The 26,290-nt window shown below is 43.1% G+C and overlaps 2 protein-coding genes across 4 annotated transcripts in view; one reads left to right on the plus strand and one right to left on the minus strand.

The window, feature by feature from the left end:
- NT5C3B (5'-nucleotidase, cytosolic IIIB) overlaps positions 1-9,047 on the plus strand; it is a 25,085-nt gene extending 16,038 nt beyond the window's left edge. For both annotated transcript variants that reach the window (XM_066588097.1, XM_066588096.1), the window contains exons 7-9: positions 1-163; positions 5,534-5,734; positions 5,983-9,047. In XM_066588097.1, coding sequence (XP_066444194.1) covers positions 1-163; positions 5,534-5,734; positions 5,983-6,093 — 475 coding nt within the window. In that variant the 3' untranslated portion in view covers positions 6,094-9,047. The remainder of the gene's footprint in view (positions 164-5,533; positions 5,735-5,982) is intronic.
- A 67-nt stretch (positions 9,048-9,114) lies between these two features.
- On the minus strand, positions 9,115-25,027 carry FKBP10 (FKBP prolyl isomerase 10). Of its 2 annotated transcripts, XM_066588094.1 has the most exons (11): positions 24,732-24,904; positions 23,721-23,772; positions 17,334-17,479; positions 17,040-17,229; positions 16,694-16,839; positions 14,449-14,638; positions 13,687-13,832; positions 13,309-13,498; positions 11,873-12,015; positions 10,389-10,552; positions 9,115-9,765 (listed from the first exon to the last, which is right to left on the minus strand). In XM_066588094.1, the coding sequence occupies exons 1-11, from the start codon at positions 24,751-24,753 to the stop codon at positions 9,580-9,582; spliced, it is 1,575 nt and encodes a 524-aa protein (XP_066444191.1). In that variant the 5' UTR covers positions 24,754-24,904; the 3' UTR covers positions 9,115-9,579. The 2 variants fall into 2 exon arrangements, with proteins under 2 accessions (XP_066444191.1, XP_066444190.1); XM_066588093.1 differs by lacking the exon at positions 23,721-23,772 and having other exon boundaries at positions 24,732-25,027.
- Positions 25,028-26,290: the final 1,263 nt, after the last annotated feature.

Genomic DNA, 26,290 nt, shown 5'->3' on the forward strand with positions numbered 1-26,290 from the left:
GGAGGGGTTTGAGAAGTTTTTTGACGCCTTGCACCGCAGTGAGATCCCTCTTTTTATCTTCTCTGCTGGGATTGGGGATGTTCTGGAGGAGATTATTCGCCAGGCGGGGGTGTATCACCCCAATATAAAGGTGGTCTCCAACTACATGGATTTTGATGATAACGTAAGTAAGCTATAGAGGTTGAGGCATTTGTCTTAAAGAGGAGCCATCAGCTCTCCTGACATGTCTGGTCTTTTCTAATGATTTGTATTTCCCATAAAATAAACATTCAGAAGATTCTTTTCATAATCGGGCTCTTCCTGTGTTGTTGGTACTGGAAGTGCATGAATAAATTGACAATTGGGTGTTACCATTCCTCTGATTACTGAGCTGTGTCGCCACATGGACAATGTTCAGTTGCTGCTGACAGTATCAGTATTGGTATCGCCCACTTGTTGAGGTATAGCACATTGCAGAGTTCTACGGAAAGATATTCTATTGTTATTTCATGGGAAGTGCAAATATTTTTTCCATGAGCCTAAAATTGTTAAAAATTCGCCTTTCTTTCCCCATCTGCAAGTCTGATCAGTCCCGTCTCCGCTGGCCATGGAGAGGCCTCACTGCTGCCTGACATAAAGTCACTTGGATAAAATCTTGTAACATAACTTTGTGCACATGGAGGAGGGAAAAAAGTTGGCATCAATACCCCATTACCCGTGACGGTCAGGCCTAGTTTGCTGCTTAATGATGCAGCAATTTTAGTAGTTTTTTTTTTTTTTGAGGGGGAAAGTGTTCATCTCTGCATTAAAAAAAAACAACAATAAACGTTTCTTTAATTTTCCATCTACCTAGCCGTATGGGTGGCTTTTTTGTGTAGCAAGTTGTTGGGGTTTTTTTTGTTTTTTTTTTCAATGGCACGGTTTAAAGGGGTTGTCTCGCGAAAGCAAGTGGGGTTCGGCACTTCTGTATGGCCATATTAATGCACTTTGTAATATACATCGTGCATTAAATATGAGCCATACAGAAGTTATTCACTTACCTTCCCTGCGCTGGCGTCCCCGTCTTCATGGCTCCGTCTAACTTCAGCGTCTAATCGCCCGATTAGACGCGCTTGCGCAGATGGGTCTTTTCCCTTCGGCTCGGTTCGGCAGCAGCGGCGTTCTGGCTCCGCGTCATCGCGTAGCTCCGCCCCGTCGCTGGAATCGGCACACGTCATGGGGCAGAGCTACACGATGACGGGGAGAAGGGGGCAGAGCCAGAACGCCGCTGCTGCTGAACCGAGCCGAAGGCAGAAGACCCTTCTGCGCAAGCGCGTCTAATCGGGCGATTAGACGCTGAAGTTAGACGGAGCCATGGAGACGGGGACGCCAGCGCAGGGAAGGTAAGTGAATAACTTCTGTATGGCTCATATTTAATGCACGATGTATATTACAAAGTGCATTAATATGGCCATACAGAAGTGTATACCCCCACTTGCTTTCGCGAGACAACCCCTTTAAGGTAAATATAATGTATTGCAAAAAATCTCATAATTTTCTTTTTTTCGGGTGGTGGGGGGATATAATAGGTTAAAAAACACTGAAATTCCTCCAATTGCTACAGTTTTACGGAGATCACCATGTGCTATAAATTACAGTGTTTTTCATATGTAGTGAGAACTTGGGGAACCCAGTCTCTCCTCTACCCACATGGGTGGTCGCACCTTGGTAACCCACGTCCAGGCTAGAATTTGTAGTAACATTGCAGACAGAACAGAAACTTCGTACTGTTGTTAATAGCCACAGTGCACACATTCATGCCATTCCCTGGCCGTCTGGCCACTAAATAACCCAGCTAACCTTGGCCTGGTGCCTTACACACACAGTCCATTATACCCAAGCAGGGTGTCATCCTAGGGGGCGTCCTTCTCTGTCAGGATCCTGACTCTCAGCCATCGTTTGGCTCTTCTCCTTAGAACTACAGTCTCTCACAGACACTGAGTGTAGCGGGGCTGGAGATTTTATTTCCTCCCCGTCAAACCCACTCAGGTGATTAATTTACTAACTATATGACTGCTCTACCACCCTCTGCAGGCCATCTGTGTTATTACACTGCATATATATATATATATATATATATATATATGTGTATGTTTTTCTATGTTTGTACAATAAAATGGTTTATTTTGATGAGCTTCTTGTGCAGAGTGTAAGCTCTTGCCTACAACCTAAAGGTTGCAAGTTCGATCCCCGCTTGGTTCAGGTTGCCGACTCAAGGTTGACTCAGCCTTCCATCCTTGCGAGGTCGGTAAAATGAGAACCCAGCTTGGTGGGGGGTAATAAATAATAATTACCTGAAAGCGCTGTGGAATAAGTTTGCGCTATACAAATACCAAGATTTATTTATTTATTTTATTTTTATTTTTGAAAATAATTCGTATTTGGTGTTGCTGCATTCAGCAAAGACCCAGAATTTTTTTTCTTTGTTTCTATCAACACCGTGAGAGCTTGGCTTATGCAGGATGAGCAGTATATTCTTTATTTAGTTTTTTCGTGCCATTTTAGTGTGCAGAAAATTTCTTGATCACTTATTTTTTTCAGAGGCGGAGTGAACAAAAAGCAGCATTTTGGATTTTTTAAGTCCTTTCTTTTGTTTACATTGTGCACCAATCTGGATGAATATCGCATTCATTTTATTGAACAGGTCACTATGGATGCAGCGATACCAAATAGAAAAACATAAATACTGCGTCCCAGTTAGGGGACGTAAGCTTGCGATCCTAAGATTGCTCTGAGGTACTTTGTATTGCAGTGTATTATCAGTATTCTTTTACACTGACAGTCATGGCAGACTTGGAGGTCACCGTTGGGGCCTTTTTATACTTACCGATTAGCTCAGGAATCTGAACAATAACGGTTCGTGTAAACGCTGCCAGCAACTGAGCGGCAAACAATAATTTATTCGTGGTGCAGGCATAAACCTCAAACAACAATCGGCTTCTGTAAAAAGCCAGTTGTTTATCTATGAGTGACTGCCTGTTCACTGTGAGTGGATGCAGGTGGCCGGAAGCGATTTCCGGCATGCTACGCCTCCATTCATTGAACAATTATCACTCCTGTGTGAAAGCACAGGAGGAATAGTTACTGGAAGGACTGTCGGCACTAGTCGTTCCATGTAAAAGGACCCTTAGGCCTCCTGCTGCTATCAATCCATCAGCCTTTCTTACATTGTGGGGGGCCGAAATCCGTCCCTCTGTTATTCCCTTATCTGCGGCAGCCAGCAACGGCATATGAGGGGTTAAATGGCCAGGTTTGGAGTTATCCCTGATCCTGTTCATTAGTTCCGGGTGCCAGTTGTATAACACAGCAAGCAACCACAAATGATAGCGCAGCACCATCACTGACCAGTAATATACGCCAGCACACCCCAAGTATATAGAAGGCGAGAGATACTATTACTGATCAGAGCACAAAGGAGTTAAAGGCTGTATATGACAGGTTGATAGAAAGTTTGGGGTATTTGTAAAAGTGGGTGGTACACATCCACACCTCACTTCCTTCAGGCCTCTTTCACATGGGCGACAGCGTGTTTGCTGCGAGAAAATCACAGCGATGGCTCAATTTTGTGTCGCTACAAAGTCGTGCGACTATGCAGCGCTCTTTTGTTGGGATTTCCAGGGGGGAGCCTAAAAATAAGCCATATCTGCCTTTAAAAAAAAATGCATCGCCTAACAGGCGCTGTCCACTCCGCCGCCATTCTCCTCCGCAGCTTCGGCACTTGTCTGTAGTCTTCAGCCAGCGCTTCCTGGTCAGGGGGTTGAAAAACACCACCTCCAGGAAGCGCTGGCTCTGATTGGCTGAGCCGCAGTGCTCGAGAACCAATCACTGCAGCGCTCGATGAACTATTCACAGCCATTCAATTGCTGAAGACTACAGTCAAGTGTTGGATCTGCAGAGGAGAACTGTGGCAGAGCGGACAGTGCCTGTTAGGTGATGTCTTGTGTTGTGGTGTTTTTTTTAACCCCATAGTGTTTTTATGTCCTAGCTAAGTGGGCTTTAATCCCCAGGGCCGTAAAAACGCGCTCGCTCTGGGAATTAAAGCCACGTGGACTGTGGACGTTACGGCTCCATGCTGTTGGTTGCCCGAGGTACCCGACAACCTGGAGCTGTCTTGGGAGGCCGCAGGGAGTAACCCCTGGTCACTCGATCGCCGCTATCCACCGGATGACAAGTGAAAAAAAAGTTTAAAAACTTAAAGTTTCTTTTTTCCTCTCGAATTCTATCCTTGAGGGGAGATGAAATGACTTACCTAAGGCCCATGGATTTATCCGCGGACCTTACCCCGGCTTCTGCGCACGCGCCCGGCGTCAAAGTGGCAGACACATTTGCAAAAGCCGCAGATTGCCGGAGTAATTTAAAATCTCCCTGGTCCTGGCTACCAAACGTAGCCGAGAGCCTGGAGATTTCACGGGGGGGCTGCGGTTCTTGGTCACGTGATCGCCATTATCCAATGGATAACGGCGATCACGTAAAAGTTAAAAAAAAATACTTACCTAAGGCCTCCGGCGATGTTCCTCGACAGGATCTTCATCCGCAGAGCTTTTCCCCAGCTTCAGAGCATGAGCCTGTCGCCAAAATGTCGACAAGCGCAGAAGCTGAGGAGGGCCGAGGAAATTTAAAATCTCCTTGCTCCTTTCTACTAAAGGTCGCTGAGAGCATGGAGCCGTGACTGAGGGCCGCAGTAAGTGGTCCCCTGTCATGTGATCACCAATGGATAATGGCGATCACGTAAAAAGCTAAAAAACAGTTGAAGATTAATGCTCCTTTTGATTTGGGCCCCGTTGTGCAAACGGACATAAGATTAGGGCCACAATGGGTATGTTTCTAAACACAGGACAAACAGGGGTATCCATTTTGGGGTTAAAGCCTTCATTCATATGTGTGCTGTACAAAAAAAGTGTTTTTAAAGTGACACAATTGCCAAAAAAATGAAAATCATTATTTTTTTTTCTTCTGCTTTGCTTAAACTTATTAAAAAAACTGTGGGGTCAAAATATGCATTACAACCCTAGAGGAATTTGTTAAGGGGTGTAGTTTTCAAAATGGGGTCATTGGTGGGGGTCCTCCATCGTTTTGGCTGCTCAAGGGCTAAATCACCTTCAAGCGAAATGCCTGTTCTGAAAGCCACCGGCTGCTCCCTTCGGTTTGGACCCCGTTGTGCATACAGACATAAGATTAGGGCCACAATGGGTATGTCTCTGAACAGGGGTATCTATTTTGGGGTGCCTGTGTGAAAGTGGCTTTGTAGACGGACATCAAAGATTGTGTATTAAAGGAACAGTTCGGGCAAATGATTGGATATATTATGTCTAAGGGGCCGGAACATGACACCGGGATTTGGAGAAAACCTTGTGTCTTACTCTGCCCCCTCATGGCATTTACTAGGCATACGGCATGATATGCGTGAAATCTATGTAGCAGGAGGAGAGAAGAACCCAAACTGGTATATACGGGTCAGGTGACCAGGATGTATTCTGGAGGTGTATAATTCGTTCATTTATTCGCTTCCTTCCAGGGTGTCCTGACCGGATTTAAGGGTGAATTAATTCATACATATAACAAGAATAACTCTGTCCTGAGAGACACAGAGTATTTCCAGCAGATCAGCCACCGCAGTAACATCCTCCTCCTGGGAGACACTTTGGGCGACCTGACTATGGCTGAAGGAGTCACCACGATGGAGAACATTCTTAGAATCGGCTTCCTCAATGATAAGGTGAGGACGGAATCGTAAAGCCCCACCGACCAAAACATTGCATTTAGACAACAGAATGCCAGAACATTTATAGTAATTTCCACCATTTTGGTATGTCTGTCAGATGTCACAATGAACTTTTAGTAATCAATGCCAGGCAGCTGCTGCTAAGGCAAATTAGATAACAGGATGCATGACAAGGGATGTAGATGCAGATGACGGGAACAAAGCAGAGTTGCGTCTACTGTACTTTTTTCTTGTCACTGCAGGTTGAGGAACTGACGGATCAGTTTTTACAGTCCTACGACATCGTCCTGGTGACAGATGAGACCCTGGATGTGGTGAACGGTATTCTCAACTTCATAACTGCCAAGAACTGATTTCTTCCAGCAAACTACCCTTTTTATTCATTCTCAAGCTGCTACGGATTCCTTCCAACTCAACCAAAGGATGTTATTGACCCTTCTAAAATGTGCAGTACTAAGCGGGGGTGTCACTCTCATGTCGGTAGCACAGTACAAAATGTTTGGCCATTTATATTGGAACTGCTGTTGTGTATGAGTGGAGGCTGAGCCTGTACCTTTGCGTCCTCTTGTGGTTGCTCAGTTAGAATGACTTACAAACACTGTATGAAATATAGACTTATACAAAAATGCTACTTTATTAAGCCGCTGACTTACATTGTGATAAATAGGGCAGGTGTATCCGTATAAGAAGTAAGTGAACCCTTTGGAGTTACCTGGATTTCTGCATTTATTACAAAAAAAAAGTGGTCTTATTGCGATCTAAGTCACAATTGTAGACCAGCACAATCTAAGTAATAACACACAAACGGTTGTACCCTTCATGTCTTTTATTTAGCACATTGGCTTTTTCCTCGCCTCTTGCAGGGTCGCCAATTGTACTCTTGGAGGAATCTTAACAGGATGTCCAAGAGCAGCGACCGTTCTGAATTTTCTCTACTTGTAGATAATTTGTCTAAATCTAGGTCTTTCTCAGTGCTTTTGCAGCCTTTTCCAGCATCATGCGTCTCTATGACGCATCTTCTGAAAGTTATTTGCATCAAGGTATGGTTCACACAAAGAGGAGATTTGTCAGTAACCAGGCTTTATGTGCTTTGATTTAAAGGGCACAGCACCAGTGAAAACTGCACTTCCAACTTCATCTACTTAATTGAATCACCTTTTCCTAATTTGCATTTGGGGAAGTTATTAACACAAAGGTTCACTTACTTTCTCCCTGCACTGTGGATAATTACTTAATGTGCTCAATAGAAGGCATGAACGATACAACTGTTTGTGTATGATTAGTTAGATTGACTGTAGTTGTGACTTAGATAGCAATCAAACCACATTTATTAGTTGTCAAAGCAGAAATCGAGAGAATTCCAAAGGGTTCACTTACATGTTCTTGCTGTATATTCGGGAATAGCATAAATCGCAGTTCCCTAATAATTTTTCCGTTTACTACCGGTAGCAGGAGCGATCCAACAGTAAGCTTGCAGGCAAGTTATAGAGGCGCTGTGGGAAAATGTACACTGTGCTATGCCTGATGTAGGGTTTGAGGAGGTGAAGTGTGAGCCATGGGTACAAGGCACAGGGAATCCTTGTGTCATGCATGGCCCATCCTTACCTTGCACTAATAAGAAAAGTATCAGTTATGTCTGGAGTGTTACTTTTATATTCACTTTTGCTCAACAATTCAGTGAGCACATACAGGCATGCTTTATATGCAAATTAACAGTGAAGCCCTTAGATGAGCCTTACCTAGCCCCCTCATATCAATCCATTACCCAACAAACATATTGGAACTAGAGGCACACCTCTGTGCCCAAGTATGAGGACTAGCCAAGCAAGCAAAGCAATATGCATAAACCAACATTTATTTCCTGTTAAGCTAATGGGACGGTTGGACATGTATGAGGGACCTCTCCTCCTTTCTGTTGGCCCAGAGCATACTGATACCAACTTTGCAGTGGGCACCACGTAAAGCTTAATTTCCCCTGTAAATATAACAACCAGTCATGGGGAATCTTGGCTTTTCTACAGCAAGGCTTCTTAAAGGGGTTGTGTCACTATTCACAACCCATCCCAGAATGCGGGGCCTGGGGGAAACCGCTAAATCACCCTGGGTTCCTCTCTTGCACCCCCAGCTGATTTTTTTGGGAGACTACCACAGCCATTGGGGAATGTAGTGTTGCCAGACGGCATAAGGTCAACCAGAATGGTAGCCGTTCTTACTGAGTGGCTCTCTACTCTGGCTCATAGAGTAAGGTCATGAGGGGTGGGGAAACTTCATTCTTTGATGTTCATATGAACAGGGGATGGCATCTTGGCACAACCTCCTTAGTCTTTGGTCGCTGGGGTCTCCCCATTGGCTGAAGTACGCACCAAAAAGAATCGGTTATGTTGGTGCAACATATGATCACTTCTATCAAAACTGCCCCCCCCCCTGCGGAGGGCACTTTTCTCTCAGTTGTGTATACAGGTGCTTCATGCAATGTATGTTTGATCAGTGTTACATCCATAAGCATAAGTTAGGAAAACCAAAAATGCTCCACTAGACACGCTCTTGTTTTTAGTAAGGTTTTTCTTACCGGTGGAAGGTGACTATTGACCAACATTGTTTCCCATTGAGGTTATGGTGTCACTCATGGGTGACCTAGGGCCATCATGTAACATTAGCCTTTCACCGAAACCCTGCCATTGCCTTAATATTTTGTGGCTCCGACTGATTCCTCTACTAGTCCACCAGTCCCTATAAATTGAGGAATAGGACATTTAATCATCTCTATAGCAGGATGTTTCTTTGTTAGCAGATTTTAAAGTCCATCTACCATACAAAAAAACTCATCACATGAAGTATTGGGGTGAATTCACATAAGTGTCTGAATCTACAACTGCCTAGACTCTAGTAGCCCACGGACCTATAGTAGTCAATGTGCCAATTCACACGGATACATAGTACGTTTGAAAAACAAATCACATCCTACACTATTCTGGTCCAATTTGCAGATGAGACTCGCCCATTTAAGCCAATAGAGATGCAAGAAAAAAATGTCAGTGTGCTATCCATATTTCACAGATCAGTTTCTAATAGATGGAGAAAAATAATGAATTGGGGTTTGTTTCTTGTGTTTTTTTTTATTACGGATGTAAAAACAGACCTACGGATGTAAAAATGTCTGTTTTTTGCGGATGCAAATTCAGCCTTAGGAAGTGGGTCCGACCTCTTTCTATCAGCTCAGCCTTTCCTGTATATACAGAGACTCAAACCTCCATCTATTTTATTTTACAAAATGCATCCGTTTCATTAAAACTCTGATTGAAATCTCTGCCTCGCGTCTTTCTGTTTTGTGACGGCCTGATGTGGAACATGATGAATACAAAGACCAGTTTCACTTAAAATTCAACCACTGGTTTTAATAAGGGTAAAAAAAATTTAATTGTAAAAATAACTTTTTTGTCCCGTTGTGAACAGTATGTGGCGTTGCGGGTTTGTAGACGTGGTTGGGGGAAAGGGACTCTGAATCATTACAGCAAAGAGATTGAGAATTTCTTTATAAAAGCTGTAATAGTTCCTCGGCAAATGGAATGAAGGCAGTCTGTTGCGTTAGCAATTACATGGAGTCTCTTCCCACCCCCACTTGATGTCCCATCAGATCTGTCCTTCAGATCAGGATCGTTGCCTCCACAGTTGTGGATTGTATTGTTCAGAGCTGCCAACTGCCATCCTTGCAGCGACAAGAGGTTGTAGCCACCCCTAGTCCGCATCAGTATGCTTGCAGTGCACAAAGTACCCAGACAAGGATGGTGTTATTACGGGTGGGACTGGCATCTTCCCTGATTTTTTCAGTACCCTGCCTCCTATAGTTCTTCATGAACCCGGTCTGCCTCCTCTTCCGTCTTAAGTTTTAGTTCATCAGCTGTGATTTTCTCATCCTTATTTCGATCTTGATTTACAAACATGTCAGAGATTGACTTTTCACGGTCTACTCCGGGAGAGAATCGGCCTTTCCCTTCATCTACCTGAATCTTCAGGAAGGTGGAAAACTGGAATGATAAAATGATTGGATTAAAATGTGTATTTAGGGGAATTATACAATTTTCAAATTGGGAAGGATATAAAACAGTTTATTCTATGGATTTATCAATATGTATCTGAACACATCATGGAAAGGAAAAAAGTCATCCAAACTGAACAATAATGGCATACCAACGTAGTGCCGCCAAATGTCCTTCAAACTAGCAAAAAAGGGATTAAAAATGACCAAAGACCATCCTAATATGTTCAGGTCACAGCTACGTAGGCTGCGGCTACCAAGTGACAAACCTGGATCTCCAAACTCGTATAGACATCTAAATGTGTTGACTGGGGCAGGTTGGACTTTAATGTGACTATATCTGCTTGTCGGAATATCTTCTCAACCCTTTTTTTCTTTCCTATCCAAATAGTGCTTGCAGAAGTTGTGCAACTTTTGTGGCACTCAAAAGAATCAACAGCATCTCTCAAAGGTGGACTTATATTCTAGGAACCTCCCACTTGATCAGTCAAATTACCTTAGAGAAGCGTGTAGACCCTGTTGGAGGCATTGACCCATCATTCATGATTGTGTAAGGACAGGCCCTCCAGTGAGGGAGGAACTAAAAAATAACCTAACGTGTCTTTTACTCACCTCTTCCAATGGAACCTCTCCATTTTTATCTAAATCCATTGCTTCAAAGAGATTTTCAGGAGTATCACCAGTCCAGATAAACAGATACCCATCTGGAACGCCTTCTTCTCTATGCAATAGTTCTATGTCGAACTTTAGCACGGCACTTCCAGGTACTTCACGAGCTACAGTAACAAAACAAAGTATTTGAGAAGTAAGTCTAAAGACAATCTTATGTGATCCACCGGAGAACAGATAATTATAGCTGTCGGCGCCTGTATTAACCGCATGTATAGGAAGATTCACCTAAATGATATTCCATATCGAATTAATGTATATGAAAACTTAAGTAATCCCGTAATAAGTTTGTCAAAATCGCCGGAAGTTCCTTGATGGCAGACATTGGGGAAAAGAAGGATCGGCATGTTGGATCTCTACAAATTCACTCTTATGTTCTCCTGGGTGATGAAGCCAGAGTTGAGCATTTATGGTAACAAGTAGAGATCACAAGAGAGAAACACTTATTGCAATCTAAAAGGGTAAGGAGGGGGGGGATTTATCTACATATTTGCCAATTTATGGCTGAGATGGCAGCACATAGAACACCATCATCCAGCAGGATAAATGGACCTGGAAACGGGATCAGTATTTCACCAGCAGAAAACTTTACAGTTGTCTGCAACTCTTTGGCCAGCAGGGCATTCTACAAGACCTGAAGAACCACGTAGTGGCCACCTCTCATTATGTACATAACCACAAACAGTAACCTGTTTTACCAGAGAAAGTGGAACGAGTCTTGTTAAACTCTAAAACTGGAAAGTCAATATACTTAGGACTTCGAAACATCTGGTTTTTAGATTTTTAGCAATGAGCCAGGAAACAGAATGAGCTCATATTCTCATAAGAAATACCACAGGACTTGTACCTTCAGAGATCTACTCGGACACTGTAGTCAGTCTGTTTATTTGTCCTTAAAGGATGGTGAATAGTGTATTGGTTTCAACTAAAGAAAGTGCACATTTTCTTAATTGGATGAAAAGTCAGAAAATGGCAGGATGAGGCCTGTCCTGTGTCTGAACATATGTGATATTTTAAGCTAAATGATCAAGCATGACAGAGATCCAGATAGCCATAGGATAAGGTATAAGGATGTATACAGTGGTCTATGACTTACAATATAATCAAGAGATATAAACCTTATTTAACTGAGTAAGGTATTCTGAAACCTAATGGCTCTATATGTTGACTTGCTACTTCATCAAGACCATGATCATAAGTGAGGTGCCTTGCACATTTGGCTAACTAGTCTTAGCACTACTGCTTTGGTGAACATCACGCTAAATGACAAGACCAAAATATACCAGCTCACTAACCCTGAATCCCTTTAGACCAGATATGTATGTATGTTTGACCTGTGGTGGGAGGGAACAGTCACAATAAGGCATCCATCAATTTTCTACCTCCTTAGCTTTTGCCAAGAGGTCCTGAATTCAGACAAGACTCACCTCCACTTTCTCCATGTCCCAGATGGGGAGGCACAAGGATTGTCCTCTTCTCTCCTGCACACATTCCCGTCAGACCTATATCAAGACCATCAATAACTTTGTTCGCGCCCAGGGTGATCTGTTGGGGATTTTCAAATGAATGTCTGAAAGAAAATTGGAAAAGCAATGAGTCTGCCATTAGCCTTAGTCCACAACCGAGGGCTATGTGATGGGACCTAAACATTTGCTTTATGCAATAACACTGAGGTCTACAGCATCTGGGGATTCCCAACAGAACAATTAAGCCAGGTTATGCGGCTTCTATTTTTTTAAGAGTGCCCTGAAATTTATGTAAACAGGTCATAAAAACATGTTAGAAAGTTATATTGTGGTTTATCCAGGTCCCAAGACTCCAACCAATCATAAGAAGAAAGGGGCAGAATTGTTTTGCTAAGTACTGTGCTCCTTTCGCCTCTATATGCACTTTTTGACTCTTCGGAGAGGTGAGATGTCAGGACCAGTGATTCTCAGGGTCTCCGTACCCGCACTGCCAGTCCTATCTCCCGAGCTGCAGAGGTGCGGTGCAGGGGAGCCCTGGTCTTGGTGACCTCCCCTGGCCGCCGTAATCCTGGACGCCGGATCTGGGTGCGCGCTCCCGTGCTCAGGGAGCGGACGCCTAGGTATTCGGGTTGCTGGGGACGTGGCTGGGTCCTTCCCGTGCCACGTCCCGGTTGCCATGACACCCGGGCATGCTTGCTCTGCACTCGCTGCTTCATGTCTGGGTTTTGCTGCTGTCATGCTCCCCGCCCCAATCAGCTGCTGGGGCGGGAGTTCTGACAGCATTTAAACTGCTCTGTTTCCTACTGAAGTGCCCAGTGTATGTTTGGTCTCCAGCTACACCCGCGTACCCTTGGATTGATGCCCTGCTTGACCCGCTTGCCTTTGACCTGACTTTGCCTTCGCCTGACCCCTTGTACCTCACCTTCTCCTGTTGCTGACCCGGATTGCCTGACCTGCCTTTGTGTTTGTGTGTCTCCTTGTATTTTGTCTGTGTTTCTGACTCCTGTTCTGTATCCCTAGTGAGCCTAGGGACTGTTGCCCAGTTGTCGCCCTAGGGCTTTGCCTAGGGGGGCAAGTAGGCAGGCACAGGGGTTGCGGGTAGTTTCAGGGACTTTCAGTTACCTGGACCCCAGTTCTCTGACATGAGATTTACGCAGCTATAGGCTATATACTTTCTGTAGACTTCATGCTGCTCACTACTTTATTTTAATGATAGGTACTCTTTAAGAAATGGTAGGAATGGATCCAAGCAAGTGAATAAAAAAATTTTTTTATCCTCAGTGTTCTTTGGATGAAGATTTTCCTACCTGATAAAAATCTCTATGAAAAGATTAGATCTTCAAGAAATACCTAAAGATTGCAATAATAGTTTACAACAGGTAAATACAAATACTCACGATGAGAAGAGCAGGCTCCCATCCATTAGGGAACAGTTGTAGTGATACAGGATATAGTCGCCATTTTTAGAAGTAACATTACACACTTCCGGCTTATAGGTCACCTCTATGTCAACAGAGTCTTTGGGATTATGGAAGTCAATCACGTGAACATTGAAGATCAACACAGAAGATCCAGGAATACTGTCTCCTAATGTGGTAAAAAGAGTACAAACAATTGAAGTAAGCATGCAACTATAGAATCATTGGTCACCAGAAAAATAGTGGCCCAATGTACCATGGTGTCCGTAAAGCAACAGATCTATTGTGACCAGTCCATGAATGCTTGGGGATAGACCTTTATTTAGTAGAAGTGTTCATTGGCTCTTAGACACTTACCTGCTCCCTTTTCTCCATACGCAAGATGTGGAGGGATGATAATTTTTCTCCATTCTCCCATACAAACGCCTTGAAGGCCAGCATCCATACCGGGAATAATATAACCCATTCCTATATATGTGTTGTATGTGGTATTTCTGGAGTAGCTGTAGAGAAGGTCATAAAATGTATATCAGATATACTATATAATCAGAGAGACTACGGTATATAGAGGTCTTCCTATGACCAAGTTTCCTTTGCTATTGGAGCTCAATATAGACAGTAAAACATGACTGGAATTTCTTGTAACCCTACAAGCCCAGGTAAGTTGGTGAAGATGACCCTCAAGTTATAGGCTTGTGTTGTTTTGGCATGGACTACATGGTTAAAGAGTAAAGCGGTCACATATCCAGATGACCACCTGTAAGATTTGGTGAGAGAAGTCCATTTCGAGTCCAATTATGGAACTCGTATTGTTCCATAATTATAGGCCAAAGAAATTGGGAATATTACAACATTTTGTGAAGGAAACGGTGATTGCTTCATACAAAACTTAGTACTTTGTTTTATAACCAATAGTCCTTTAAGTGTAGTTCAAGAATATCGAAGTTGTATCTGTAAAACATGTGGAAGAATGCCTGACACTCTCTACTGGCACCCACTAAATTGCCATGATAGAAACAGTGTGTATTGGTGAAGGTAGCTTGCCAGGTCTTCAGTGCAGATGGAAAGTCATCCAGGACAATAATGAAATAAAGGAAGAACAAGAAGAATTTGAATTACCTGGAATCAAACAACACTCCATCCATGAGGGTGCCATTGTAGTGGTAACGGACATAGTCTCCCGTAACAGCCTTGCGCTTGCAATTTTCAGGGAGGACTTGGTCCTGCACTGTAATCCCATCTTTGGGGTTGTGAAAGTCTATCAGTAGAACATGAAATACCAGAGAAGCGTGTGGAGGGATGATTGTTCCTGGAGAGAAAAACAACATTGCATTGGAACTATTTCATTACAGGGGTTTTCCAGCTCTATAATATTGATGACCGATCCTTAGGATAGGTTATCAGTATCAGATTGGTGGAGGTCTAGCACCCCCAATGATAAGCTGTTTGCTGTAACTGCTGTACACCAAAACTAGTATAGCTCTGTATACTGTGCAGGGGCAAAGAATGGAACTGCAAGCTCAGTCCCATTCACTTGAATGTTTACATGAAAAGGGTAGACATTTTATTTAAAGGGGTTGTCCCGCGCAAGCAAGCGGTGTTAAGCACTTCTGTATGGCCATATTAATGCACTTTGTAATGTACATCGTGCATTAAATATTGGCCATACAGAAGTTATACACTTACCTCCTCCGCTGCTGGTGTCCCCATCTCCATGGCGCCGACTAAAGCTGCCTTCTTCTCCCTTCTCTGTGCGGCGCGAGCACGCCGGAGCGGCCCCATTCAACAGAAGAGAAGACTGCGCAAGCGCGTCTAATCGAGGGAGAAGAAGGCTTCGGCCGGCGCCATGGAGACGGGAACGCCAACACCGGAGGGGGTAAGTGTATAACTTCTGTATGGCCAATATTTAATGCACGATGTATATTACAAAGTGCATTAATATGGCCATACAGAAGTGCTTAACACCGCTTGCTTGCGCGGAACAACCCCTTTAACTCCTTGGTCACATTTGCTGTAAATGTGTGGGGTTTGCATGGGGGGGCTCAGGAGTCAAACCTGCTCCATACACAGTGGGTGTTTTTGATAGCTACTACCTGATCACAATTGCTGTGATTAGAGATAACAGTGGGTTGCTGTTCGTGTTTCATGGCAGCTTGGTGCCTTCAGAGAGGCCATTGTAGCTCCCAGGGCTACAATGTATTTCTGCCTATTAAACTGTGCCTGTAGCAGGGCTTAATAGAGTTCTTACAGTAATACTGCAATACTGAAGTGTTACATGATTGCAGTATACTGTATAAGCATTCAAACAATCACTAGTTCAAGTCACCTACTGAGGCAAAAAAAAGTAAAAATAAAAAAAATTTTTTTTTATTATTAGAAAAAGTTTTGAAAGTTCAAAAGAAAAAACTTAATTCCAATATTAAAAAATATGGTATTGGCACATCTATACAATTCCAGTCTGTTAAAATAACGTATTATGTAATCCACATGGTGAACGATTCAAGAATAAAGAAAAAACACACCAAAATTAGACTTTTATTGGTCACCCTGTATCTAAGCTAAAATTTTATGAAAAGCGATCAAAAAGTCATACGTGCCCCAAAATGTTACTAATAGAAACTACAGGATCATCTCACAAAATTGTACCTTCACCTAAATTTAGCAATGGAAAAATAAAAATACTCTGGCGATCAGAAGATGACGACCGAAAACAATTTTTTAAAGGAAGTATGACGAAAACTATATAAATTTGGTATTGTTATAATCACACCAACCCACAGAATAAAAACATATCATTTTTGTTGCAACATGTATGCCGTAGAAGCAACGCCCCCCCAAACAAATTGTCACAATTTAGTTGTTTTTCAAGTCACCCAACTTAAAAATTTTATGTTTTTCAGTACATTATATGGTCCATTAAATGGTACCATTGGAAGAAAAAAACTTGTGCTACAAAAAGCAAGCCCTCAGACAGAAGAAAAAAAAAGTTATGTTTTTTTTAAGTGAGGAAAAGAAAACAAATGGTTGTCTCTTCAAGCATTTAAAGGGGTTTTCTGAAACTAAAATGTTGATGACTTTTCCTTAAAATATCTTATTAATATCAGATCGGTGAAGGTCCACCGCTGGTGACCTCTGCTGATCGGCTGCTTGAAGAAACTGAGTGCCATGGCCTCTTTCCAGGCCTATGTTGTCACATTTATTGGTTACATGGCCTGAGAGCTGCTTAGTCCTATTCAGGTGTTACTTCAGCTAATTATTGGAGATGCTAAGCAGCAGACCCCCGCCAATCCTGAGAATAGGTCATTAATAGTTTAGTTCCAGAGTTCCCTTAAGGACAATTAGTGACAAAATTTATAGTACTTACCATATCCTTTCTCTCCATAGGCCAAAAATGGGGGCACAATGATCTTCCTCCACTCTCCAGCGCACATGCCCAATAGGCCTTGATCCATGCCTTTAATTAGCCATCCTGAGCCAACATAGGTATCATATGTACTAGAGCGACTGTAGCTGCAAGGAAAGTCAAAAATATTGAATTGCTTTACAACCTGTTGTACCCAAGTTACAGTTCTTCAGCTGTAACGATACTTTAAATCCCGGCATGCTCTACCATTCAATAAACTATAACCTACCCATCTTCATATACAAAACATGTACAAGCTGACGGACTAATGGTGAAAATATATAAATGCTCTGAAGGAGATCGCTACCTCGAGTCAAAAAAGGTTCCATCCGCGAGCGTTCCATTGTAATGGTATCTCACGAAGTCCGAGTCCTGGACAGTTCGGTTACATTGGCTGGGCTTTTCTAGGGTTGTGATTTGCACCTCATCTTTCTTGTTCCACAAATCCACCAAGATGATGTCAAAGTAGAGAGTAGCATCGGCAGGGATCATCCCGGCTGAGAAAAAACAAACAACGAGTTAGGTGAACTTTACAGATCTGGTTTACTTCTGTGTCATGACAGGTCAACACAATGGCATGGTAGAAAATATGAATACTTACGAACTCCTATGCTGCCGTATCCCAGGTGTGGGGGTACAATCAGTTTTCGTCTCTCATTCACACACATACCCAGAATCCCTCTGTCCAAACCAGTGATAAGACGGCCTATTCCAACAAATCCTGCTACAGCAATCCCTCGGTCATAACTGCAAGGAGTGTAAATAGACAACGTAGAATTAGTGCTTAAAGGGCGGGTTCACTTTAAAAATTTGTTGTCAGAAATTGCTGGTGAAAGTAAAAATATACTTGTGTGAAATATACATTCATTAGTTTTTGGGATTTGCTTGAACAGGAGAAGACACTGCAGGAGAGAAATCCAATAGTTGCTGTCTGGTTGTGTAGTCTGGACCGCCCCCTCACGACTGTTATAACAAATTAGAAGAGTGTCCTTCAGCGCCATCTTTCCCTGTAGAATGGATCACTTTGCTGCCAGTTAGAGAAACCATAGAGACATACGATGACAGCGATGTTGGCTGACTGTTTCCAGTTTCCATTGGCAGAATGTACCATTGTATAAAGATACACTTACAGTAGCTGGCAATTGTTTGCTGTGTGTGGCCTGCTGTGAGCAGAAGCATGTCAGTACAAAGAGGGTGCGCCCTGTTGTGCCTGCCCACTGAGAAAGGGAGGTTGGCCCTGGTGTGACTACTGGAAAAGTGGGCAATATTACTAGAGATGTGCAGACAACTTCTGTAACTACTAGGGAGCAAAATCAGAAATTCCATGTAAGACCCCTTATCCCAGGTGGCAGCAAGTGTGATAGACTTTGATACAGACCACACTGCGTTAACCTCCTTGTGGAGACCTACAGTAACCTCTTAAGGAAAGGGATATAAATGTACAGCCTCTAGTGGCAGGAAGTGTATAGAGTGGGCGCAGGAGTACAGTCCGCTCCATGCGTGGCAGGTGAGGGCTGCCTTTGGTAGCTGACGCTCAACTACAGCAACTATAATTGGAGATAACTCCGATTTCAGCTGGTAACCATTTAGATGCCGTTGTCAATTTAAATGGCACAATAAAGGGAGGGGGCTCCCTCTGTTACCCAACGGCGTGCTCTTCAAGTGTCATGGTGGTCTTGGGAAGACCCCCAGGAATGCCATGCATTTTTCCCTATTAAAGCGACCCCCCGGTCCTAGACAAATAAACTTCTTTGAGTACCTGATGCACACTGAGCATTAGTATGCATTTACACGGGCGATTATTGCCCTAGTCATTGCTGGAAACGGCAAATCCTGGCGATAGTCACCCCGTGTAGAAGCAGCCACCAGCACGGTGCTGAGCAAGAAATCGCTCACTTGCCGCAGTTGCTTGGTTGTTATGTCACATAAAAACCAAGCAACTATTAGCCCATGTAAACAGGCAGCTGATCAGCTACGAATGACTGCCTGTTTCCAATGAATGGGGGAGGGTGATAAGAGCGTTTTACGTACTGTTCCAGCTCCATTCATAAAAGCACAGGCGATAACCGTTATCCCATGTCCAGGTACTTTTAGCCATGCCTTAATAGATTGCCTGCAAAAATGCAATGTACTGCAATACCGAATTATTGCAGTATATTGTATAAGTGATCAAGGATCACTGGTTCAAGTCCCCTTTGGGGCTAAAACAAAAAAGTTAAAAATAAGTTATCAAAGTTTTTCGTAACCACTATAAAAATAAAAAGTATTAAAAGTTTAAAAAGCATACTTTTTTCATCTTTTAAATAAAAAGTAAAAACAAAATAAATGTATGTGGTATCGCCAGGTCCATAAAAATCCGATCTTTTAGAATAATTTATTTATTCTGCAAAGTAACTACTGTCAAAAAACACACAACACCAGAACAACAAGAGAAAAAATGTTATGTAAAGCAAACAAAAAGTTGTATGTAACCTAAAATGGTATCAATAGAAACTACAGATCGTCCGGCAAAAAACAAGCCTTAACACAACTCCAATGATGAAAGAATACAAAAAAGGTTATGAGGCTCAGAAAATGGTGACAGAGAGTATTTTTTTAATAAAAAACAAACAAACATTTTTTTTTCTCCATTTTACCCTATTTAGGAATGTTTAAAGTTTTTCAGTACATTATACAGTTTGGTACTATTGAAAATTGGTACTATATGTCCCGCAAAAAAAAACCCTAGTTGGCAGAAAAATAAAGAAGCTATGATTTTTTTTTTTTTTTAAAGCAGTGAAGAAAAAGTAAAGGTGAAAAGAAAGAAAAAAGGGCTTGGAAGCGAAGGGGTTAATCCATCATTTTCTAACTTCACAGGTTTATATTGACTTATACCACTCCCCTCCCCCATCTTTTCCATTTTGCAGATACTTGAAGCAGGAGGTCAAGGAAGAAGTAATGGGACTGTAATCCCCTCTGGCTGAAGCATTAACTGATTCCATGGCAGCTGTACAGTTCCGGACATGCTCTGATGATGCCACTGTGAACAATGCACTCAGGTTCCTACACGTTTTCTACGCCTCGTTCTGGTATTCATTCCAAGATATTCTAGGCCAGGAATATATAGGCTGTAGTGTAGCATCAGTAAAAACGAAGTCTGCAGGACCATGTGGGGGTTAAAAGAGCGGGTGCTTTTGGGAAGTCCCACAGGAACATCTTTCTTCTATTTAGTTTGTGGGCGTTCCAGGGTGGGTTGAGGATGTAGCTTAAAGGGGACCGGTCAACAGGTTTTCACATGTGTAACTGACATACCATGCAGCCGCAGTGTAGACGGTGTGATCTAACTAGGTTTTATAACTATGTGCACCCCATTAATTGCTGAATCGCTCTCGCAACTTTTCCCACGCTGTATGTTAATGACTCGGAAAGAGTAAATTTTTAGTGAAAAGAGTCACCTTACTTCTTTGTGCCAGACTCGTCCTCTGACTCCTGCACATGCGCCTTTGTGTATATTTATGGCGCATGCACAGAAAACTTCTGCTTAACCAAGGAAAACCTCATAGCCTTGGTGCGCATGCGCCTGAATTGCATTGACATGCACGGGTGATATCCGACATATACCCATGTCTGCCGCTCAATTCTTTCCCCAGCTGACTTCTTCTCCCGCATCCCCCTTCTACTGGAATCGTGCACAAATATCTCTGCTTGCTCCCCCGCCGTACTAGGGTATGATTTAGACTTTGAGATTTAGTGATACGATGCGCAATAGGCGCCAGTCTGGGTGAAGGATTTGGGCTGAGTGATCAGCTTTTGCAGCAAGAGAGCTGCTGTTAGTCAAGGTGGCGGGTGGGGTTTCCAAGAACGGAGGGGATGGCTGATGAAGTTATTCGTAGAATACAGTACAGGAGAACTAAAAGTAGCGTTTGCGGAACAATGGGGAAGAGGACAAAGCTGAAAATGGCCACCTAGTGTACACTGCTGAGGAATCAAAACAGGGGTAAGTAAGGCTCTATGCTGTAAATGGTGATGACAGAGGCCCTTAAAAATGACCCGCGAATGAGAGTTCAAATGTTGGGAGGTAGGTATATGAAGTGGGTATTGCTAACCAGGGAGAAGGCTAGAGTGACACCCTATCCACCATGGAAGCCAACTGATCCAGTGTTGGCTTGTCAACCGGGGATAGCACCAAGGGGTATTTCATCTACGCTGCCGATTTCTCCATAAGGTAGTCATGGTGGCTTGATCGGCTATTGGGGGAAATCACATGATTAAGGCCTCATGCCCAGGTTTAGGCCACTGTAAGTCATGAAGGTACCTGTGACGTGTCTACATGTAATTCCTCTGGGACATAATTGGCGGCCAGGATGCCCCACGAGTACTGGGGCATCTCGATAATCACTGGCCATGCTTGGTGCTCAAACAAATGGGAACTTTGTATACAATAATAATAAGAGGCTGGTCCGGCCACATAACATTTATAGACAATGAACAAGCAGGTCCTTTCACGTGTTATATACACACGTTTAGAGAACTGAGTTTTGGCCTCCGTCTTAGTAGCAGTCTATAAACAGGAACAAGGCCTATTAACACCAACAAGGCTGTTTCTGGTTGCAGTTCACATAGTCCACAAAGCAAAGTTCATTCCTGTATGGTACTTTCTGGTGCTCCAGCCTTTTGAGCGCAGCCATACTATTTGTTTAACAGAACACAGTCTCTGTACTCACAGTCTTTTATGAAAAACAATCCCCAGGCTGAATGCCGACCACAATATCAGCAAGCACCAGGTGCAAGTAGAGTGTAGCTCCGCTCGTCTATGCCCGTAGGGCGGATGGCAATGGTCACCCATAGTGTTCAGGTTGCAAAACTGCAGAGGAACCCGTGCTGCTTCTTTACATGTCTGAAGCCCGATGTACTCTGGTCTCTGCCCAGAAACCAATCAGAGATTGCAGGACACAAGAGGAAGTGAGGACACTCCCCGGGACCCCTGCTATTCCAGCGGGAATCTGAATGATTATAGTTCAGTGTAAATGCATGCACCGACTGAATTACGAAGAGAAGTGAATGAATTCTCATTCATTTCAGTTTCTGCTGGCAGAAAACTAAACAGCAAATCGGACGGTCTAAATAGGCAGCCGTTCACTTATGAACAGCTTACTGTGAATGGAGGTGGGCAGGCTGGAACGATCCCGGTCCTCCCCGTCTCCATTCACTATCGATAACTAGTGAATATTTGTTTGTTCTTCATAGGCTCCTACTTGTCTTGATGATCTGAACCAAACTTGGTACACAAACTCTTCATGATCCAACTTAAATTACTCATGGGGATTTCAACTGTGCAACAAATAGTTTTCTTTGTACAGTTTCAATAAATGAGGCCTATTGTGTAATCTATGATCAAATAGGATGCTTTATGATTCAGCGTGGAAAATAGATTAGACCTGTGGTGGATCGGAATGCCTCCGAAAAACAGAAGCCCATCAGACAAGCCCAGTTGAAAGTAAAGAAAGTAAAATTACTGCGAGTGAGTGAGACAAACGAAGAACTTAAAAATGAGTGGGAAAGAGCCAGGACATCAAGGGCTGCAGAGACCTTGAATAAGCATCAGGAATTCTAAGAGAAAAATAGAGCCAGGACATCAAGGGGTGCAGGGACCGCTGGAACAGCTTGAGGCACAAATTTAAAAAGAGAGGGCATCAAGGCTACCCAGGCAGTGCCAGGTATATATACTAGTGTATTATATTGGACCAACTTCATTCCTTGGAGTACTGAATTTGGTGCTTCTAGAGCAATGTTCCCCAACCTCTGGTCCTCCAGTTGTTGCAAAATTGCAACTTCCAATATTCTCTGTCATTTGCAACAGTTATAGAGCCACACATTAAGGAAAACTTTTCTAGAGGGTAACTCAACCAAAACTTCACTCAGAACTAATAAATCCACAATATGATTCCATTTTGCGCTCTGTATGATGAAACATTCTAGAAAGATTTTCTCTTAAACATTTTTACTGCATCAAGTTGTTAAAAACTCTGCTCAACCATTTCATAGGTATATCAATGTCCAAGAAAGAGGGCCGACAAACAAAATGGCCCCCTTACTAGCTGGAACAAGACAAGAGATCTTAGTGCTTGCTACTGCTTTTAATATCCCTTCCATGATGCTTGGGCTAATCCCCCACACTGCTGTTCGCTAACATTTATGGGTCTGTAGGAAGAGACCCCTGTAGAAGTTATTCCCATCCATTAACATAAGATATGCAGTCAGCCTTGGCATAGTCCCTTCTTCTCGGGGGTCCTATAACAGCTACATGGGCTTGAGTGGCATGCAGGAGTTGTCACCCAGTTCTCCTAGAGTTATGAATGGCAAATCTACCTAGTTTTGCAGCATTAGGGGGATATAACTGCTTCTGTTTTCTTTATTTGGTGCTGTATGCAATGCTTCTACCATAGAATGGTAGAGTTGGAAGGGACCTTCAGGGTCATCTGGTCCAACCCCCTGCTCAGTGCAGGAAATATTCCATATTCTATGATGGAATACCTCCATAAGACGGCATCCAATGGAACACCGCTCCATATAACTTGGTTGTACAAAGCCATCACCCACCCATGAGAGTGAGGGCTTAGGAGTCGAATTATATAATTACCCAGCTTACCCAACAGAAAATAACCCAAGAGCATAACATTACTGACAATTTGCTTATTTTTGGTAGTAATTCTCATTAGTGTTAAACATGGAGCATAGTAAAGACCGCTCAAGCGCTTGTAAGGGGACATCTACAGGCAGGCAGCACAGCAGGCAATCCTTGGCTCAGCCACGTCTACAAACAGAAACCTGAATCCCACCCGTCTCAAACACGCCTCCCTTACATCCATCTACACAGCAGCAGCTCCTGCTAGGCCCAACCACCTATTAACACTACACTGTGCAGCGGAGATGGACTCAAGGGTGCAACATCTGGAGTACAGACAATATACCGTTTATGATACCATCCACAGCTCTACAGGAGACTTACAGTGTGCAGCAAGATATTGCTTCCTCCATAAGGAAACAGTAACTAATCAAACCTGCAAAAAAAAAGAAACATAACCATATAAGCTGACAATCTCCCTGCAACCATGACAGTGATCCAGTATCATCATGTCCATTCCATAATTCCAAGATGTTTCTAATGCAAAAATTCTAACAACTGAATTTTTGCATTGCACGAAATTAGTCAGTCGCCTCTTCCTGAATACTATGATTACAATGATAATGACCACAACCAAGAATATTTAGTAAGTTCCCCGAACAGCAGAACAGATTTCCATCACCATAGAGAAGAGGTCCATCACTCCAAACTGTAGATATTCACCATCTATAGTTATCACGTTATGGCACATTGCTAGGATATCCCATCAATGTCCCGTTGGTAGAGGTCCCGTTGCTAGAATGAAGCGGCAGTAGAGTTGGCCATGCCACTTGAGCTCCTGTTGGATCTGCTTGGCTTTTCTCAGAGGCTGCATGGTCAGCCCATTATAGTCTACCCCTCTACTTGGTCTCCAAAAAAAGGCAAGCAAAGACATCAGAAGTTAAAGTGCACAGCACTGTTTTCCAATTCTTGCTATGAAATGATGCAAGACATCACAGTGGTCAAACCCACCACCAATGAATGGGACAGAGATTTGAAATCGATGCCTGTAGATAGGCAACCCCTTTAAACGTTATATGCTCTAATGATTGCTCTACCCTCTATCGTAGGCTATAATTACATATTTATAGAGAAAAGCGTACAGAAAATGGTGAGATCCCAAAAACAGAGTCTACCATTGTTCCTCCATGTATGTTAAGGTCTAACCTGTCATATATAATACAATAAAGATACATTTAGTGATACCAATTCTACTTTTGCCCATCTCGATAATATTAATTCTCATTAGTCTTCATAAGAAAACATCTGAAGATGTTCTGAGGTCACCACCAAGGGGTGACAGATCCAGATGTCCCTACCATCGGCAACTATTAGGATAGATACAAAGGTCAGTACCTGGCATCAAACTTCTGTCCATCTTTAAGAGTCCCGTTGTAATGGTATCTTACAAAGTCTCCCATCTGAACTTCCCTGGGACATATCTTCGGAATGTCGTAGCGATCAATGACGACATCTTCTAAGGGTCCAGATTCAGAAGAGACGCACAAAACTAGGAACTGTAGCCACACTATAAGGCTAGTGGAAGTCATATTTGCAGGAGATCCTCAGGCCCGGCAGACTGTCAGCGTTGCCTCTGCTTCCTCTCTACTGTTCCTTCATTGACTGCCAAGTCTCTGGTTATAAAGGAATTTTTGTTAACGTGGAAAGTGGGGCTTCAGGCTGAAGATATCTGAGCTGGGGGGAGGAGACTGAACTTCCTACAGAAGGGAGAGGAAGCAGATCCTTCTTCTAGGTCCTAAAAAGTTATAATGCAAAAAGTTGAAATAAAAGAAGCTGCTGCTCTATGTAAAAAGATTATAGAGCTTAAGAAACTAGCGGAGCTGGCTAAATAATAAGGGGGAGGAAAAAGAGGTTGAAGTCGTCCACATCTGGGATTTAAGGAGGGCAAGCTTCAGGGTCCTAGTGCAGCTTTAGCAAGGCAGACTGCATGCAGAATTCGGCCCTGGGAGCAGCGGCGTCCGTGCGTACCTGGTACTCAGTTTTTTTTTGTACTGCGGATGGTTCGCACGGTTCGCCGTTGGGCATGCGCAGTACAGCTTTTTTTTAAAAACTACTGCTTTTCCCACATCATCGCCTGCAATATCATTGCCGAAGAGCCACGGATTGGACATTGACTTTAATGGAAGCCGTCCGCGCGGAATCCACGGAAAATGGAGCATGCTGCAACTTTTCCTCTGCTTGCGAAAAACCGCAATTGGTTTCCGCAAGTGTAGAGGAAGAATCAATTTCCCATAGTATGCTATGGGTGTTATTTGCTGCGGATCTGCGGTAAGGACGCCCGCCACGGATTCCGCAGCAAATATCTGCCTGTGGGTAGGAGGCCTTCGGTAGAGGATTTTAAGTCACAGCATCAACAGTTAAATGGTCACGGTACTTTGTGACAACTTGTGTTCCTATTATAGCTAACGTGATAACCAGCAAAACTGCAAATCATTATTTACCTAAAATGACATTTTTGTGCTGAAAAATCCCTTTAATGTGCTGGAGGCTAGGGGTTTCCCTTCCTCTTAATTTGCTGTCCACTGTCAAATGAAGACCATCTCCAGTAACAGAGTCATTGAGGTGAATAACAGGAACAGTAGGAGGGTGGTGACTCATGCTGCCCATAGAAGTCTATGGAGAGGAAAAAAGGAGCAAGAGAGAGACAGAAGCAGAGATGTAGCTGTAGCTAAGAATATAGGTGCTTTTAGACGGAGCGATTTTCATGCTTGTAAGAAATGAATGATGGGTAAACGAATTATCATTCATCGTTCGCTTGTTGGCCGTGTTTACACTGAACGATTATCGTTCAAATTCGAACGACCCAGCTTTTTTTTTTAACAATAATTGTTACGTGTAAATGCACCCTTAGTGATTTACTGTCCCATGGCTGCTGAAATCACATCCACACTGCT

This window comes from Eleutherodactylus coqui, chromosome 13, assembly GCF_035609145.1.
Source record: "Eleutherodactylus coqui strain aEleCoq1 chromosome 13, aEleCoq1.hap1, whole genome shotgun sequence".
NCBI classification, from domain to species: domain Eukaryota; kingdom Metazoa; phylum Chordata; class Amphibia; order Anura; family Eleutherodactylidae; genus Eleutherodactylus; species Eleutherodactylus coqui.

Bases quoted from the DNA above. Each gene is read 5' to 3' on its own strand.
- FKBP10 (XM_066588093.1), bottom strand. From the start codon at position 24,925: ATGACTTCCACTAGCCTTATAGTGTGGCTACAGTTCCTAGTTTTGTGC. The intron at 16,840-17,039 runs GTAGCGATCTCC...CTTTCCTTGCAG, and splicing joins GGAACCTTTTTTGACTCGAG to CTACAGTCGCTCTAGTACAT. The intron at 13,833-14,448 runs GTAATTCAAATT...CCTTCTCTACAG, and splicing joins GGAGTGTTGTTTGATTCCAG to CTACTCCAGAAATACCACAT.